This window comes from Myotis brandtii, unplaced genomic scaffold (genome assembly GCF_000412655.1).
Source record: "Myotis brandtii unplaced genomic scaffold, ASM41265v1 scaffold176, whole genome shotgun sequence".
In the NCBI taxonomy this organism is placed as follows: Eukaryota; Metazoa; Chordata; class Mammalia; order Chiroptera; family Vespertilionidae; genus Myotis; species Myotis brandtii.
In genome coordinates this window covers 3,297,426-3,317,998 of record NW_005356519.1, presented here as the reverse complement: position 1 = coordinate 3,317,998, position 20,573 = coordinate 3,297,426, and the positions used below count along the sequence as shown (strand labels likewise).

At 38.7% G+C, this 20,573-nt stretch overlaps 1 protein-coding gene across 2 annotated transcripts in view; it reads right to left on the bottom strand.

Annotated features, from left to right (window-relative positions):
• The window catches only part of PRIM2 (primase, DNA, polypeptide 2 (58kDa)), a 269,429-nt gene that overhangs the window by 114,299 nt on the left and 134,557 nt on the right, over positions 1–20,573 (bottom strand). For both annotated transcript variants that reach the window (XM_005863316.2, XM_014537315.1), the window contains one exon: positions 2,281–2,348. In XM_005863316.2, the coding sequence (XP_005863378.1) occupies positions 2,281–2,348 (68 nt within the window). The remainder of the gene's footprint in view (positions 1–2,280; positions 2,349–20,573) is intronic.

Here is a 20,573-nt window from a genome sequence, read left to right as displayed (position 1 = left end):
CGGCCTGCGGGCTGGGGGGTCCCGGGTTCGATTCCGGTCAGGGGCATGTACCTGGGTTGTGGGCACATCCCCAGTGGGAGATGTGCAGGAGGCAGCTGATCGATGTTTCTCTCTCATCGATGTTTCTAGCTCTCTATCTCTCTCCCTTCCTCTCTGTAAAAAATCAATAAAATATATTTTAAAAAAAAAAAGAAAAAAAGAAGCTACTATAGGAAGACAGATACTGGGGAGATAAAATCATCAACAGATTAGAACAAGCAGGAGAGGGGGTTAGGGAAGTGACTCAAACATGATTCCCTACTACAATGCTCTAGAAAATTTAACAACTACGTATAATATTTATGATACTCAGCCCTGATGAAATGTTAGTCTGACCACCACCATCCCCCCAAAAAACAGTCATACAGAATGAAAAGTATCTGTCTGAAAAGGAAAAGCTACTAGAGAGAAGGATAGGAGAGGAAGAAAAAGGGGAAGGGAGGGAAGGAGAAAAAATAAAGAACCCTAAAAGATACTGGAAATTAGTATCCATCCAAATTTATAAATGAGAAATGGCATTCTCAGTTTTAAAAGAATAAAGAGAGCCCTAACCGGTTTGGCTCAGTGGACAGAGCGTCAGCCTGCAGACTCAAGGATCCCACGTTCGATTCCAGCCAAGGGCATGTACCTTGATTGCGGGCACATCCCCAGTAGGGAGTGTGCAGGAGGCAGCTGATTGATGTTTCTCTCTCATCGATGTTTCTAACTCTCTATCCCTCTCCCTTCCTCTCTGTAAAAAATCAATAAAATATATTTTTAAAAAAAAAGAATAAAGAGAAAACACTACTGGTGCTTGGCTACATAAAACTTGAAAATGTAGGTATGCTGGATAATGCAACATAATCAAAAATTTGCAGAAAAATAAAGTTTGTAACAAATACAATGAAGAGATAATATCCTTTATATCTAAACTACTTAAAGCCAAATAAAAATCAAGAGATGCTATCAATAAATGGGGCAAAAATAAATAGTTAATCCCACCCCAAAATAAAAATGTTTTAAGATGATAATGTTTGAAAATTATTAATAATAAATGAAATGTACATGATCACAATAGTATCTCTATGATTAACTATTAAGTTAGCAATGTTTTGGCTGCCCCAACTAGTTTAGGGTACAGCAACATGGGCAATCTGGTACAATATGAAAGTACAAGCAGAATAGGTGTGTGTTTTTAAAGAATAAGTTTGGTTTTTTTAATCTTTATTGTTTAAAGTTTTTTTTTTAACTTGTTTTTGTTGATTTTTTAGAGAGAGAGGAAGGGAAAGGGAAAGAGAGAAACATCGATCAGCTGCCTCCTACATGCCCTACCAGGGATTGTGCCCTGAGAATTGAGCCAGCAACCTTTCAGTACATGGGATGACACCAAACCAAGCCACACTGGAAAGGGCTAGAATAAGGTTTTTGAAAAAAAACAAAACAAAAAAATATATACTTAAATCTTTAAAATGGTTCATATGATTTGACAAAGTAATTCCGCCTCTGAAAATCTATATTAAAGAAATGGCCAAAAACACAAATAAAGGTATACATATGACATTTTTTATACTAATGAAAAGAATTGGAAATTGTCTAAATGCCCCCCCTAAGGGAGATAAATACACTACAGTACATCAATACAAGAAAACTTCATGCAGTCACTAAAAAATACGTTTTTGGAGAGATTCGAGTAACTAAAAAAGTCTTACAATGTTAATTTTAAAAGGAAAAAACAGCAAATTATACAAAAGTATCATTTCAACACTGGGTTTTAAAACATTATAAAAGAATTATTCTGAGTAGTGCTGATGGGTTTTCTCTTTACCCTCTTGTATTTTCTAAGTTTGTGTTATTGTTTTTAAATTAAGATACATTATTGTTGTATTTGGAAAGCAAATCCCTATTTCTTCTATCCCCCATAAAATATGTGGGGGTCTGAAAGTATGTGTTGGCCTTGTATTTAAGTAAATAGCTCATTCCTTTGTGATTTTCTTGTAGCTGGTCATCCCTACTCATTTTAACTTAAACTTACCAACTAGTTCTATATCCTTTTATTAAATTAAAGGAGCTTTCTATAGTACCTAAAAGTCAAGAGTAGCAAGTGTATTGTATTAAAAATTCAACTTAAATCAATAAATTAAGCCAAGAAAAGAACGAAGCTTTTGGTAACTGAAGGGGTTTCACCTACTCTAATATGCTTTACTCACTGTAATGCCCTCTCATTTACTAGTATAAGCATGACAGGGTGGCGCCCTCACTTACCTGAGGTGGTTAAGCAGAGGCTGTAGTCTCTCATCGGACTGCACAGCAGGCAAGGACCGGGCTGTTAACTAGAAGCAGAGAACAGGGTTAGTCAGAACAGCAAAGGCCAAATATAAACACGTCTGAACACTGGATGCAAAATAGGGGTGGGGAGACAGAGGGAGACGGAGCACTTAAAATGTAAGGACCTTTTTCTTTTTTAAAATCGGAGAATTGTATAGAAAGCTGATACATTATGTAATTCAAGCTAGCTCTATGGTTCTAAGTTTGTAGGGTATGTCATTGAGTTTACAAGTAAAGAAAAAGGAGATAAAACAAAGACTATCATCGGAGTTCATGAAAAGGCCTCTAGTCATGAAAATATTATCTTGGTAAATAAAAATGGAAAAACTCCTAAATTTATAGCAACCAATCTTGTAGCACTGAACCCTGGGATGATGAAAAAATGGGGGAGAGAGACATTCATTTCTAGCTAAGCCACTGTGAAATTGGTTACGTGCAGAAGCACACATGCTACCATCCATTCCTCCGTTTTGACAACCACATTACTATAAGAATCCAAGAATAGCTTTTAAACAGAAAAAAGGCAACTCAAAATATTTAATGTTGACATACGATGCCAAATTGTCCTAGGAGACAAAATGTGAGAGCCAAAGCCTTATTCTTAAACGCTGTACATCAGGTTCGCAGTAGAATCACGGACTGTGAGCCCCTGGTGGACTTCTTTGCAATAATATTAAGTATATCTCTACCTATATCCATTTTTCTCCCCATTCTTAAAAAGGTCATCTTGTGCTATAAGAATTTGACCCAAAGAAATTAAAAATATTCACCTAAAGTAATTAGATAGCTTGAAGTAACCTTAATAAAATACCAAAACAAAAATAAAAGATAAATTTCTTCTGGATTCAACTGCCAAAATAGTTCTTGTATTCTACTAACAAATCACTTGACAATTCATGAAAGAGAACTTTCCTTTAGACAAGCAACAAACTGAAAGATATCCTTTGGTTTTATATAGGGAGTCTGTACTCTATAACTATTTCATACATTAATTAAAATTATCTAAAAACAGACATTTAATTCATCAAGCCTAATTTTCAATATTATGCAAATAAAATAAAACCATGCCCTTTAAAACATCTAATAAATACAATGCTGATCAAAATGCCACATGTGAAGTCATTTTTATTAAATCATATCTAATAACAATACTGAAGAAATATTCCCAATTTTATGCAAGTCAGCAAAGTTATAGACTAATTTAAAATACAATTAAGTCAGACAATTAGTCAACTGTGATTGTAGCACAACCAAAAGATTCTCGGTATCCCTAAGAAATTTTATAAAATGTTATCAAGGTTTTACAAACAAAACACTTTCATATACCCTATACCTGCTAATGTCAAATCCCTTTACAAAATGTCATTTTCATTGTTTAAGAAATTTCATGTCTCAGAACCAATACTATGCTCTGAAAAGATTAAAATAATTTATCTAGATATTTCAAAAGTCAATTTTCTGAAAACAGATGGAACACACAGACTGGGGTTTTTTTAGTTATTTCTGTCAATCTATATAGCATGCTTTCTAATCAAACCATCTTTTCTAAATGAAAACAAATGAATAAAAACATCTCAGTAATAGCAAACTATCTTTAAGTGTCTGCTCCATAGGAAATTTTTCTCAACTCACTCCTATCTTATTCTCAGCCTTCATTTCCTTTTTCCTAAACTACACGTCTCCATCCCACTGTTGTTTCTGCTTCCAAATGTGCCTCTTCCCTAATTTATTCTCCACACCAAGGCCAGACTGAAATGTTCAAAATGCAAGTTAACCACTCCCCTAATTAAAACCATTTAATAATTCCCTTAGGCTCCCAGGCTAAAGTCTGTTCTTTCATCAGACATTCTCCTGGAATACTCCCTTGGGCCACATTGTGGAAACACTGGGCACAGGATGAGTATGACGGACGGTCCACTTCTGCCCACTCCACCAGACACGCCGGGAGCCGAGAGCATACCAGTAGGAAACCTGCCATGACTCCAGCTTCTGGAACACATGTGCACAACAACGGATTCCCTCTCTACTCCCTCCCCAACCCACAACGTATTTTCAAGTTTGAATCACTGACAAGAAGAATTCCTAAACCGTGGGTCAATGCTCCGAGTAAAATAATTTCAAGGGAGATTTTTAGTTTTACAAAAGCATTGCTTTCAACTTTTAAAACAATATTTTCAGAAAGAGCACACATCTCTTCATGTTAAGGAGATGAGTTATAAAGCTTGCATTCCACAGCTCTCAGAGGCAAAGCCATCGGCTGACCTTTTGCTGGCAGGATGTAAGCTTTCTTTTAGAGGCTGCTGGCTCCATCGCTTCTCCCGAAAGTCTCTCTGAGCCCAACCAGTTACTACTAGTTCCACTGGACTCTTAGGGGCACCGCAGCCCTAGCTTTTGCAACGTAACAGGTGTTCAATAAATACTTATTAAGTGTGTGACAAATCAAAAAACTCGCAACTGTGTAATTCTATTCACTGATGAAAACAAAAGTACATCTACATTTCATAGTTAAAGTGTTTCCAATTCCTGCTTTGAGCAAAACTAAATCCAAATCAAAACTAAACTAAATCACAATTGTCAGCCTTCCAAGAAAGCAATACACTATCATAACAAGATTTTCAGCTTTAAGGACTTTTTTCTACACACCAACATGAATAACTGCCTAGTTGAAATAGACTTTGGTTTCCACGTTTTAGTTGTTTGTTTTTTCTAAAACAACAATGTCCTTGACATAGAAATCACCAAGAATGAAAGAGAAAGATCTATCCTAGTTAACATCTGCAAAACCTTAATGGGTTGCTTGAGTTAAGGAACCATAATAAAGTTGGCATAATTTATGTTCATTTCTTATGGTTGAGAGGTCAGAGGTGAGCTGTTAAGATGTCCTTTCATTATTAAGAATACTGGAGGCCCAGTGCACGAATTTCATGCACGGGGCAGGAGCATGGGGGCCCTCAGCCCAGTTTGCACCCTCTCGCAATCCGGGACCCCTCAGGGGATGTAGCATTGCACCAAGTGGCAGGCAGCCAGGGAGGAACCCAACCAGCTGTGCCTGCTCATCTGGGCCCGCTGTGCCTGCTGCTGCCGCTCAGTAGTGCTGCCGCGGAATCGGAAGAGGCTCCCACCATTGCAGCTGCACTCACCAGCCATGAGCCTGGCTTCTGGCTGAGTGGCACTCCCCCTGTGGGAGCGCACTGACCAGGGAGCAGCTCCTGTGTTGAGCGACTGCCCCCTAGTGGTCAGTGTGCATCACAGCGACTGGTTGACCAGTCATTCCATCATAAAGGTCACTTAGGCTTTTATATATGTAGACTAGAGGCCTGGTTCACAAAAACTCGTGCACTATGGGGGGGTCCCTCAGCCCAGCCTGCACCCTCTCGCAGTCCGGGACCCCTCGGGGAATGTCCACCTGCCAGCTTAGGCCCACTCCCCAGGGAATCAGGCTTAAGCTGGAAGGACATCCCTCCTCTGGCAGCCCAGGAGCCCTCGGGGGATGTCTGACTGCGACTTAGGGGAGTGGGCCTAAACCACAGTCGGACATCCTTAGCGCTGCCGATGAGGTGGGAGAGGCTCCCGCCACTGCCGCCATGCTCGCAGCTGTCAGCCCGGCTTGTGGCTTAGCGGAGCTCCCCCTGTGGGAGCACACTGACCATCAGGGGGCAGCTCCTGCGTTGAGTGTCTGCCCCCTGGTGGTCAGTGCACATCATAGCGACCCGTCATTCCTGGTTGTTCCCATTAGGGTCGATTTGCATATTACCCTTTTATTATATAAAATATGTAGCACACTGCATTAACTAATGCAAGGTTTGTTCCGTATAACAGATTACTAATTCTTAAACAAATCTCATCTTAAAGATTAGTATCATTGGTGAATCATGCAGTTCGCCATATATTTGGGGAAAAATAATAACGCATTTTGCCAACAAATGATTCTCCTTTTATTGCCAATAGATTTAAAAGCACATAAAAACAAGATCTGGGAGGGTCTGGGCCAACCCTGTCGTATTACCCTGAGGAAACTGGGTTCTTCAGATCATGAGCAGCTACTGCAGCCACTGAGACCGGGCCCCACAGCACAGGGCACTTTGCAGGGCAGCAATGCAGCTGTCCGCATATGCACCAGGCAGAGGCCTTTGCTTCATCGCAGCGCACTTCTGTCTCCTCTTAGTCCTTTCACTTTTCACACAGGGCAGTGCCCTTCAAGAGTCACAAACCCTTGGACTTTGTTTTAAAGATTCCCAAATTTCTGCACTGAAGGTTCCTGCACACCATTTGGGATTCGACTCAAATGGAACTTCTTTCCCAGGCCTTCCCTGGCCACCTATGGTGAAATAGCACCCTCGCTGCAGGTATTCTGTTGCAGGTACCTCACATTTATTATGATCTGAAATTACTTATTAGATTGCTCACTTCTGTCTTTCTCTCCCCACAAAAATATAAAGCCCATCAGGGAAGGAACCTTTTCTGTCTCGCCCACCACTTTCCCCCCACATGCTGGCAAGAACAGTAGCGGTAGGCACTCAATAAATATTGTAGGGTGAATAAAAGGTTCACCTCTCTCAAATATTTCCAACAGAAGTATGAGTTTAGAAAAATCTGCCCTAGATGCTGACCCTTTTGGTCCTGCATTTCTAAAGTTTTCATAAGTGAACATGACCTAAGAACTACAGGGCACACACATTTCTCTTTCCACTTCTAGCTGATGGAGTATCTGAAGTCCTCCCTTTACAAGGAGACCAAATGCTCTACCACTCAATGCAGTTTAAACTATGGCTCCCTGGTTCAAAGGAAACAAGTAGCTCAAAACAGTCTGAAACCCAAATGATGCATATGCTATAACAGGCCCTACCAAAAAAGTAATCATGACATAGTTCCTTCTAATCTATGTCTTTCTGCTTTTTGCACATGTTTTTGGTCATTAAATGATAGCTATAAATAAAGCAGAAATGTCAGCTAAATATATATTTTTCTAACATTACTGAAACCTTAACATGTACAAAGTTCAAAGTCTTTTACAGTGGACATCCTTTAAAAAAAAAAAAAAAAAAACAACCTGGCAGGACTGAAACTGCCTCAAAAATTTATAGGAAGGAAATAAGGAACAGACAGTGGAAATGTGACTATTCAAATAAGACTCACTTAGACAGATGTAGAGAAACATTTATATAACAATAAAAAATTAAAGTGCTGTGTTAAACACTTTTCAAGATACTATTGCTAAATACATGGGTTGTTGTTTCTGGCAGGGAAGTTATTTTGAAAGGGAATCCAAGACATTTGTCTCAAAACACTCCAACCCCTAAAGGACATAAAGTTTCAAGAACACTGAAATCCAAATATCAATTAGAAGATTAATTTATTCAAGAATGGTAAAACCTGGATATAAAGCATGCTTGGTGCTCATATCTTCTTAAGAGCAAGGTGAGCACAGAAGATAATTTATTCTTAGACTTTTTACTTAAATTCAATCATCAAGGAAAAAGTAGTTTTCAGAATTATGATCCTGCAGGTAACGACATGGGTGTTTGTTATATTATTTTGCATACATTTGTGTTTGAAATAGTTCAAGAAAGGGAGGGAGGGCAGGAGGGCTGGCTGACTGATTTTTCTAGCAACATGAAAAATGGGTTGGAGGAGAGTGATCCAGCGATCCAAAATAAAGAACCAAATTGTGGCAGAGGCAGTAGCAACAGAAAAGAAGACATGACTAAGAAATATGAAGAACCCTGGCCAGTGTGGCTCAGTTGGTTGAGTGTTGTCCCATGCACGTACAGGTTGCCAATTCAATTCCTCGTGAGGGCACTAGCCCAGGGTTGTGGGCTCAATCCCCAGTAGGGGGTATGCAGAAGGCAGCTGATTGATGTTTCTCTCTCTCTCTCCCTCTCCCTACCTCTCTCTAAAATCAATAAAAACATATTTAAAAAATAGAAATATGAAGAGGGTATACTCTACATGGCTTCATGTCTAAAACAGAAGGAGAATAAGAGAGGACATCCAGGTGGGTAGGTAGTTGTTTCTATTAACTGCAATACAGCAGCTACAGGAGGAGGAGGTTGGGGAGATGAAAGAAAATTATTAGTTTTAAGCATGCTGAATTTGAGGTGTTTTTCAATATCCAAAAGGCACATGAATATTTATGGTTGTAAAGAAAAGCAGAGGCTATGGAGTTATAGATTTATAGTTAACTGTTATGAGCAAAGAAGTGGCAGGTAAAGCCATGGAATGGCTAAAAATTCCCAGGGCTTATGCAAAAAAGCAGGGATGTCCAATTGTTATTCACTAGTAGTAGCTGACTAGGGCACTGTGTTGAAGGTTCGTTCCCAGCCACATCTGGGAAGGAGGACTGATTACCAACATGCTCTGAATATGGATTGGGAGATTAGAGATATCTGCCAGATGTGTGCTATCCTTACTGGGAATCTATAATAATAAAAGCATAATATGCTAATTAGACCAGACAGTCGACCGACCTTCCAGACGCCCTTCCGGACAAAGCCGGGGCTGTGAGGGCCAAGGCAAGCTGCCACAGCTGCGAGGGCCAAGACCCTTGCATGAATTTCGTGCATCGGGCCTCTAGTCTATATAAATGAAAGCCTAATATGCTAATTGTCTCTCTGACCGTTCGACCAGTCGCTATGATGCACACTGACCACCAGGGGGCAGATGCTCCCACCAGTAGGTTAGCTTGCTGCTGGGGTCCAGCTGATCAGGCCTGGCCCCGATCATGCTCTGGTAGGGTCCCTCGGCCTCTAGTGAGATCATAAAAAGAAATAAGGAATTTAGCCAATAGACTTAAAAGTTTTATAACACTGATTTTAAGCAACTACAGGTTAATAAGAGAGAGAGAGAGAGAATACAACCAATAGCTCCTTTAATTTAACTATTGTTGCACACCTAGAATGAATGAATTTCACTTTGGGGGGTGGGGGAGGTTATTCCCTGAGGAAAGCATTCTGTCTCCAGCTATGAAGCTGACTGATGCTCTTAAAATCCTAAAGGAGATTGTGCTGCCAACCCGTTGCTATTTTGAAGCAGAATTTTTTTCAAGGGGCCCATAGGGAAAGAAATTTTTTTCATGGTTTTCTTCTTCACATGATGGGTATAAAGTTAGGAAACAGGAATACACAAGGAGGTAGCTACATAAATAAATACGGTAAATGGTCCTTAAAGAGTCAACATTTGGAAAACAAACGTGACTCGATCAGTTGAAAATGAAGAACTAGAGGATGGCTTCATTTTAAAAGAATAAATCCCTTCTCTCTGTACTACTCACCCAACACGGGCTAAATTAAAACACATAAAAATGACAGGAGAACAATGCTCACTTGGAAAATATTGCTCAATTCTGTTCTCTGGTGTTTTTACCCTCTACCAGTCACTTCAGTTTCCTTACAAAACTCAAGATAAATTACAATATGCACGAATACCAGAGTTGTACCTTAAGAGAAATCCAAGGTGGGTAATCAGCACAAGTTAAACCTTTCTTTTCACACAAACTTGATCTCCTCAAGACACAAGACGTGCTCTCTTCCAGTGAGAGCAGGGTAGTGCCACTTAGGTACACTTACAAATGACAGACCAAATTTAGGTGGGTTTTATTCGTTGTTTTTTTTTATTATTTCTAATAGATTTACTTTTTAGAGCTGTTTTAGGTTCACAGCATAATTGTGATTAAGATACAGAGATTTCCCATATACCTTCTGCCATATACATGCACAGCCTCCTCCATTATTGACATCCCCTGTGAAAGTGGTACATTTATTATAATTGATGAATCTACACTGACACGTCATTATCACCCAAAGCCCATAGTTTACATTAGGGTTCACTCTTGGTGTTGTATGTCCTATGAGTTTGGACAAATGTATAATGACATGTATCCACCATTATAGTATTGTACAGAATAGTTTCACTGTCCTAAAACTCCTCTACCCATTCACTCCTTCCTCCCCCGCAATTCCTGGCCACCACTGATCTTTCACCTTTTCTAAAAGGTCACAGGGTTGGAATGATACAGTATGTACGCTTTCAGATTGGCTTCTTTAACTTGGCACTATGCATTTATGGTATTTCCATGTCTTTTCATGATTTGACAGCTCATTTCTTTTTAGCATTCCATCATCTGGAGGTACCACAGTTTATTTATCCATTCACCACCGAAGTACATCTCTGATGCTAACAAGTATGGGCAGTTATAAATAAAGCTGCTATAAATATACGTGTGCAGGTTTTTGTGTGGCCACAAGTTTCCAACAGGTGTCTTTTTAAATGAAAAACAAATAGAGAATGCTTTTCAAAATGTCTTTACATTCTCCTCCTTTCAAATGCTTCATTTTACTGATTTCATATTTAACTGTATTTTTTTTTTTTTACGGTTTTACTGTTTCTATTGATTTCAGAGAGAGGAAGGGAGAAGGAGAGAGGGACAGAAATATCAATGATGGAAGAGAATCATTAATTGGCCACCTCCTGTATGCCCCCCAAGGGGGATTGAACCTGCTACCCAGACATGTGCCCCAATCAGGAATCGAACCCTGCTCTCCTGGGTCCTGTGGCTCAACCACTGAGCCACACTAGCCAGGCTTAACCTGTAAATACAAAAAAACACATTAGGGTATATAGATCATAAAAAATGACAGGATGCCTTCAGGGAAAATTGTTTTTTCTTTCAATAAGTATGATGCAGAAATAACATTCAATAAACTTTTCTAAATAGGAGTAAAAAAAGGTTGAAATGGCTCCTACTGCACCTTATAAATCACCAAGATACCAACTCAAAATCTAGAATACTAACCCTTTTCTACTGAGTTGAAGATGCACAGATTGTACTTATGCATATATTCTGAGACACACAATTTATAGGTCCAAAAAATAATTTGTGAAATCAAAAGGCAACAATTTAAACAGAGACCACACAGAAAAAAAAGATACAGCTATAGAGAGAACAGGTTGCTCTACAGAACTATCACTTTTATTACTGGGACCAGGACAGATGTCAAGTAAAATTAACTTTTACAAGCAGCTGCTCTTTTAATTTCATTGATTTTAACGACGGAAAATCCTGTGTCTTTTGAACTACATTTTCTTATAAGAGCAACGGATCCCAATTACAAATCCCAAACTGTGAGGCTCCACATTATCTTCCATCTTGCTCCTGGAACCAAAGTTGCTTCCTGGTTTCATGTTCTCTGGAGGCTGACTGGGACGCGGTTGGCCACTAATCCTAACAGGCTCCTGCTCAGATGCCCAAAGCATTTCCCAGTGTTCACAGGGCTCTGACACACATTATCTCACTGATCTTCATGACAGTGGTGGTTTCATCCGCACGATGCTCCAGTACATGGGCATTTCTCTATCAGCTGGCCACAAACACAATTTTCAATATGTGGGCTCTAAAAGCCAACCAACGACCTTGTCAAGCAAAACGCATAGATTCCATTTGAGCTCTAAACATGCCCAAGTAGTTTAATTTCCAAAGAATATTAAACAGTGCAGACTTAACAAGATATTTCCAGTTCAGGGGGCTGGATGATATGAAGAACTGGGAGAGTAAACCTGGGAATAGTGCAAGCAGACATCCCAGTGCTGATTTTTGATCATGAAACCGATGGTGTGAAAAGAAGCTTGTTATTCAAAGGCTAACCTAAGCGCCTTACTGATGCTCTGTATCATTTAGAAACGTAAAACAATTGCTTGAGCAAGAAAAAAGATACTAAGAGATGTGCACGATAAATACACATGGATCGCTGAATTTTCTCCGAGTAAAACACCTATAAAATCATTTTACCTCTAGAATGCCTGCTAATTTTGGTTCAAAATTCTTAAGCCACTACAGCAAGTAATTTTACAATTAGACTCCCCATAAGCAAAGCAAAGATCTGGCAAGTATAATGCAATATGTTTTGTCTTTCAAGTTGGCACCCAAGAGATTAAATCGTCAATGATTTGTCTGTCCTCTTAAAGAATTGCTCTTGTGGAGTAGGAATAAGAGCAGCAGCAACACAGCTGGCATTCCTCATCTTTTTACTACATGCAGGGTATTCTACTGGGAGTTCTATATGGACTAATCCTCACAATATCCCTAAAAGTGATATTATCTCTGAGGCACCCCAGGGCTTCACACACTGTTCATTCAGCCAAATGTATCTGGAACACCCGCATAGAGTGAATAGGTAACCTTTTATGCCCTAAGCACCTAGTTCTTTTAGCCTCAGGAATTTATGTTTAAAATGTATCCAAAATGTGCATTTCATTCTACAACATGTTCTTGGTTTTACTAACAAAATGTTTAATTATTGTACCATTGCCATTATTGTCCAATATGTACTTTATTACACCCTAGTACACCTAGTCCCATATATTTTGGCCATATGATAGCATTAGAAAACATGTTAACACATCTTTACTCCTTACAGTTTCCCTGAAGTCTCTATATACATTGGGGGTTGGGGAGCTGGTTGAGATGGTTCTGAGTCTCGCCAGATTTCACGGGCCATGTCCTGTGACCCTCACAATTACAGACAGAATACAACTGCCATTTGTTTCAGTCATAATCTTCATATGCGAAGACTCTAAAACTCATTTACTTTCCTGGATGTTTCACTCACTTAATAAATTTGTGAGGCAATAACTGAAGTTCTAGCGTTCCTTATTCATTATCGTATTTTCACTTATCATGTTTGTCTTCCAAAACACCTGTATCATATTTACTTAAGTTTACATTTGTCAATTTCCTATTTAATGTAAGAAATACTCTTATCTGGGTTTTCCAGAACCCAACTGTTCTTTCACTGTTTGTTGTAAGCATGAATCTTGAACAAAATCTTATTATGTGGAAGTTTCTCATAAAGCTTCCTAAATATGCACATAAATTCCACTCTGTGCACGGGAGTTGCCACCTGTATCGATAGGCTTCCAGGAAATGTTTAAAGGACTGCCCAGGCAGACTAGTGGCTTTCGCAGTGTAGGTTATTTATCTTCTTTAAGTAGCATCATCCAAAAGTCTTCAACTTCCTGCTGAGTCTATTTCCTATTATAAATGTCAGGCATAAACCTCTCATTACACTGGCGATCTTATCTCCTTTCTAAATATTACTAACTGGTGTACCACTTCCAATGCTGGAAACTAAATTCAATATAATCTATTCTACACTACACTTACACCCTTAAAATCTGTTTATTAAATAAGCTGAAATTCGCATCAAAGGATCCACAATTATATTTAATTACCGAAGTGAAGAGACACAAAAGATCTGTGTGGATAAGTTCATACTTTCATTTTTTTTTTTTTACAAGAACTCTTTTTCCCTTGATTGGGACTTGGAAGTGTAGAGCAATGGGGAGCGGAGTGAAGGGTGAATAGGATTCTTACTAAAGCGTCTGTGACAGTGATCTGCTGTGTGACAAAACAAGCTGTCCTTGGGGATGCCCTTGCAGAACCGGAGGGCCCTTGGTGATCAGAAACAACTGATCAACAAGGACATATAGAGACTTCCATTTCCCTCCACAGGGAAATGCAGCCACTGAACTTCAAACCACTGATCCAGATTTATCATTCAAGGAAGGCGGCCCCAGATGGCTAACAACATACCTCTAATGGTTATGCTAACAGATGCTGCAGAAAGTATTCATTTGCTTCCTGCCTTTCCTTGCCTCTGTGACTTAATTTTCCCTGCTGTCTCAGAGCACCTTGATTTCTTCCTTGGCAGATACCCTTTGTAGATGTAGAATATGCTTTTAGTTAAGTGTAAAATGGCTCAATGTGCCTCCACATTTCACAGTCTATGTCTCTAACCTGAAATAATCAGACAGTATACTATTTTTAGGTTCAATTAAGTTTAGTTGAAATTTAAGCAATCTTCTCTGTTCATGAAGTAGTCCTACAGTTTTCCTTTAAAAATATAGACTATTATATAACTTTGTTCCTCCACTAAAGAATTTTTATATTTAAGCTTCTAAAAGAAGCTTCCTAAAATATCTGACCAGCTTTCAGTTACACACAGAGAAGCTTGTTCTGCCTGCTCAAAGTAGAGCCTTGTGATTAATTATAAAACATCTGAATGTATTTAAAACAAATCAGAACTGACAAAAATAAATAATTTCCATTACTAGGACATAAAACCCAACCATTCATTAACAACCGTTCATTATGAAAAGGAAACAGAGAAGTAAAATATCTTTGCTGTGACAGGAACATTTAAACAACACTGGACTTTTCATTGCACATTCTAACATCAGATAAGATGCATTTTCCAAAAGGTTTTACTGCATCATAAATTTAGAGATAAAACTCATTTAAGACAACTAAAGAAATATGAAGAAAAATAAAATTAATGTATTTTTAAATATTTCAACAAACACAGCAGGGTTCCCACAAAGCCTCTTCTTTTCTTTCTTGCCTTTTTTTCCTCCCAAATTAGAAATTAGCATAAGTAGTTCCATGGATCCCTGCTGTCTTCTTATTTCCAAACTTATGGACATTTCTCTTATTTTTATTGAATTTATTGGGGTGACACTGGTAAACAAAATTATACAGGTTTCAGATGCACTATTCCACAACATATCATCTGTATACTGCATTGTGTGTTCACCACCCCAAGTCGTCTCCTTCCATCACCATTTATCCTCCCTAAACCCTCCTCCACCTCTCCTCACTTCCCACACCCTGGCAATCATAATAAACTCATGGAGGTTTCAAATAACGTACAATCCCCTTAAGAACACAGACTCAAGTTTCTGAATTTATTAACATAAAGGAATAAATCTGTTCATTGTTCATTTAGATGACCTTAGAAGTTAAAATTGCATGCAAAGTTCTATTTTCCTGAGAAAAATAGATACTTTTCTTATTCCTTATATCCTTTCAGGTTATGGCCTTTTCTATTATTTTTAAAGTTGCCAAGCATGTCAAACATGCGGCCCGCCGGTCAAAAGTTTGACATGCCTGTAATGTAGACAATAACTAAATTCTATGGTAAAGAAGCGATAGTGGTCTGAAAGAATCCTTCCTTGCTTAGCTGGAAAGATTTTTAGAAAATAATGTGGCTATGATTATTATTATAATAACAATTGTCTATTGTTTTGACTGCCTGAAATTAGGAGCTGCCACTTTAGTGAGGGGATGGACCCTAGCTGACACTTTCCTGCAAGCTGCACCACTGTGACATAATACTAAGTGCACCTAGTCCATCTGGCTCAAAGTACTAAGGTATGAAATCAAGAGAGGGGCCAGCTGGTGTGGTTGACCATTGACCTATGAACCAGGAGATCACCATTCAATTCCTAGTTATGGCACATGCCAGGGTTGCAGGCTCCAACCCCAGTGTGGGGCCTGCAGAAGGCAGCCGATCAATGATTCTCATCATTATGTCTATCAGTCTGTCTGTCTGTCTGTCTCTCTCTCTCTCCCTCTTCCTTCCTCTCTCTGAAATCAGTAAAAACATATATTTTTTAAAAGAGAGAGGGGGGTAAAGCAAGCCTGTCAAAGACAGTTCCTAAGAGTAACCATTTTAGCCCTAACTGGTTTGGCTCAGTGGATAGAGCGTCGGCCTGCGGACTGAAAGGTCCCAGGTTCGATTCCAGTCAAGGGCATGTACCTGGGTTGCGGGCACATCCCCAGTAGGAGGTGTGCAGGAAGCAGCTGATTGATGTTTCTAACTCTCTATCCCTCTCCCTTCCTCTCTGTAAAAAATAAAATATATTTTTTTTTAAAAAAGAGTAACCATTTTAGCAAATCATATTTGTAAAACATCCTTTGATATCAGAACAGTTAGTTGAGCCTTTTAAAAGACCTTGATACACATGTGACTGATTGCTTTCTAATGACATTATTTCTTCCTTTCTGGCACAATCGAGTTGGTAGTGTTTGATGGATAACCAGACAAGCAAAGGACAAGTCTGAGTAATAGCCATCCTTTATATCTGACATCTCCATATTTTAGGAAAAAGGGAAAAGGAACAAAAACCCTTTTCTATTAGTTAGGCAGTGTGAGTTCCAAAAGATCTCACTGCACACAGAAAGGCCCAAACAGTATTATTTTGAAGCAACCAATCTTTAAATAAAAATTTTGTTGCAACTAAAGAATCGTTAACAGTTATAAAATTGGGAAGAGAGAGAGATCTGTATCGTAGTTAAAGTTTGCTTTCTCTAATAAAACGTTTGCTCACATGACCACAGGATGCCCCAAAGCACAGTACACCAAATGCAAAGCTTGGCTTTTCCTGCTCTGCCCTTCTGCCTGCCTTATACTTGCCCCTCAGTTTGCTCCTTTCAATCAGATGTAAATGAATGCCAGCAGGAACTACCAGTAAAATCAGTCCTACCAAGATGCTTCAACAGTGTTGGCATGTGAACTATCAGACAGTTGACAGAATTTTAAAGTCAAGTACTGAAAAACACACAGGTTTGGCCTAAATCTCTACTGAGTTTTTTTTAAAGTGACATTAACATTACTTAAAAGTACTCAGCAGACTTTTTTCATTAAAGATACATCACAGCAAAAGTATGGGCAACTAAGGACTTAAGGGAACTGGACATTTGCAACAGCAGCCTGTGACTTTTCCCGTGCTAGCTGGCACTCAAAGAAAGAATTTTTGGCCCTGTGGTGGGAAAGAACAGAGCTGCCACTCACTAATGTGGGCAGAAGCAGATCTGGAAGGAAAGATCAGAAATTCAGTTTTGTCCGGGTTAAGTCTGAACTGCCTTTTAAAAATCTAGGAAGAACTATATGAACTGAAGAAATAAAACTATAAAATCAGCCAATCTCAGAACATTCTGTAGATTTACGTGTTTAACATTACTTCTACCCTGAAAACGATAGCAATCAAATAATGTCTTACACTCTCTTCATGATTAGCTACAACTAATGGATAGAAGTATCAGTTGCTACAGGACCACTCATTCCTAAGGTCCCTGAATTAAAGATCCCTTCTTAAAAGAAACTCTTTAGCCACCCAACACTTCTCAGAATACTGAACCATCATTTATTTGCTTTAGGGCTGCACTGCCGGAGTCCATTCATTGTCTTCACTAGCTGAGTTTAGACAGAAACCCCCCCAAAAGCTAGTAGCCATTGAAAGTCCTAGCAAAGGTCAGGGCTGTGCACCACCCAGTTAATCTAGGAACCACTCAGTTAATTTAGGTAATAATAGTTGAAGCATCCCCACCTTAGTTCCCTTAATTCCTTAGATAGTTATGTAGATCCTTGTTGATTATTGTTAATCAGTTACTCTGCCTACACTCGGAAATCTATTGATGAGTTAATCAGATACTTTTGTCTACTCCTGGAAATTGCTGATCTGTGTGTCATTGAAACTTCCTTACCCTAAGGGCTACTCCAGATCAATAAAAGATTGGAGCAGCCTGAGCATGGGTGGAAGTCCTTCGGGACTTGCCCGCCTGGTCCCCCAATATTGCAAAAATTATCTCGTGTCTTTTTCTCTCATTTGTTGTGCGGCTCCACTTTCAGATACCGAACCCTACTCCACGCAGAACGTGGAGGGAGTGTTACTCAACACTGCACTCACAGTGCGTTGACTACTAGCCGCTTGTGGTACTGAGTTCTTGGAACTTGGCTAGTCCAAATGGAGATGTGCTGGAAAATACACACCAAATTTCAGAGACTTTGTATGCAGAAAGGAATGTAAAATATCTCATTTAAAATTATGTATACTGATTACATGTTTGACATAATATTTAGTGTGTATTGGGTAAATAAAATACAGTAAAATTAATTTCATCCTTATAAAACATTTTAAATGTGGATATAGACATTTTTAAATTACGTGTGTAACATATTTTTACTGGACAGAGAATTTCTGAACGAAAGATGAATATGGTTTCTTTTCTGGTACATAAGCAGTGTTATCATGCTATTTAAATAACTGAAAATCCAGGAGCATGAAGAAGAGTAACGGAAAATCACTTGTGTCATATATAATTACTAGAAGTAGAAAATTATCCATTTTACATCTATGGCTACAAAAACACATTTCTAAAAAGTATATGCCCCAATATGAGGTCAAGTAGAACTAAAAAAATAAGAAAATAAGGAGAGATGTATCCCTTTAATAAAAACGATAACAACTTTTCCCAATTATTTATATAAAATCATAAAATTATGTATTGTGATCAGCCACTCTAAATTTTTTTCAAGCAGGACGTTTATAAAAGCAAGTATGTTCCTTATTCCATGGAGAAATACTTCAGTAAATACAATGTGATTTAATAAATTTATTTGACAAGGTTTGAATTATATATTATACAGATGATTTCCCTAACCTTAAGAATATGCAGAATAACTGAGAACCTCAGGGCTGAAAAGATAACTTAGTCTGATTTATGTTCATTTATGGATAATCTATTCTTGTGTTCCAAAACTTTTTAGATTTCTTTGGCTATGATATTCTTCAATTTCACTAGCCTACCAAGATGTAGGTTTTCGTATCTTTCCTCCTTGGTAGTCTATTAGCCCTTTCGATCTGTAGTCTTTGCTCTTTCTTAATTTTAAGTAATTTATCATCATTATTTCTTTCAATATTTTTCTCTCCTCCAATTTCTTTTCTCCCTTCTGGGAATCCTACTATTCTAATGTCAGCACTAATATCTCTCTCCATCATCTCTCTTAGCCTTCTTGATATTTTTTATCTCTGCTTTTCCTCCGCCTTCAGAATTCTACATGATCTTCAAGTTCATTAATTTATTTTTCTCTTGTATCCATCCTATTTATTCATTTCTTTACTTCAGCTACATTTGTCTATCTAATATTTCCGTTTTGTTCTTTTTCACTTCTTCTTCCTTCTTAATACTACTACTATCCTCCTGTGTCACAGAATATATATAATTATGTTTATTTTAAATTACTGATCCCTCTGTTCTCACAACTCTGCTTCATGAGGTATATACTATTCAGTTTATCCCTTTATGCTTTCAGTAGTGGTTGTACTCTTCATGCATTCAATTATTTTGGCCTAGGTGACCATATTCACCAAAAGATATGAGCTAACAGATCTGGAAACCTGTGTGAAAAATGGCCAAAACCCAAGTCCTACTATTATCCCTACTGATATATTTGAGAAAGATGGAGGGGATGAGCCAGGGCGCCAAATAACCACTCTTGACCACTTCTTTTGCTGTATGCCACCTGGCAACTCCTTTTAGCCCTTAATCTCTTAAAGCGGCAGCAGTGGGGGAAGGCATCTCTGTGAAGTATGATCTGCGAGCCCCTGGGAGAAAAAAGCCTGGTCTGCTGGTTAACATGTGTCAGTTCTCAGCTCACACCCCAGCAGGGCTGTCACGCCGCCCTAAATGCACCCTATTGACATCAATTTCTGTAACAGAAGGGCAGCAATTATCATTTCAAGGCAACTGGAGAAAATCAGGTCAACACAAAACTTAAAAGGAAAGAAACTTAAACTAATGTATGATCTGATTCCTCAGGCAACCCCGTGCCATAGGCTAGACTACCCACACACCTACACCAACTCTCAACAGCCTTGGTCACCCCTGGGGTTCTTCACAGTTACTTCGGTTGTTTCCTCTGGTCCATGCTTTCCTCTTTCCTCTCCATGGTTAGCTTTGGAGAATAGAGCCAACAGTCCCCATTAACTATATTCACACAATTCCAGATCACTTAGCAAAGGAATGAGATCCCTGTGCTATAGCTTAGGAAGCTGGTAAAACATGAGAAAATCCTGTAAGGATTCATAGACAACGCTAAGAGTAAATAATCTACCACTTTATAAGTACCACATGTACACTTAAAAACACAAGCAAACATACTCCAATTGTCAGACTAATACCAACAATTAAAAATATTTCCTAAAATAGAGTCGAACTCCTAACCTGAGATATTTCTGGTACAACATACACTGAGTGGCCATATTATTATGACCACCTGACGTTTGTAGGCAAATTAGCTATAATTTCGCACTAAAGTTGCTAGAGGGCCAGACCATTATAAATAGGGAAGCAGGTTGTTAACCATGACAGTAGAAGTGATTTTCTTCTGAAGATATGGGTAAACAACGCGATTTAACCACCTTTGAACGAGGGAGATTTTATATATATATATACACACTGAGTGGCCAGATTATTATGACCACCTGACGTTTGTAGGCAAATTAGCCATACACTGCATCGTATGGAATATGGAAGCCGAAGGCCTGTTCAAACACCTTTGCTGTCTGCAGTTACCAAGATAAAACGTCTCCAGTTCGCACAGGAACACAAGGAT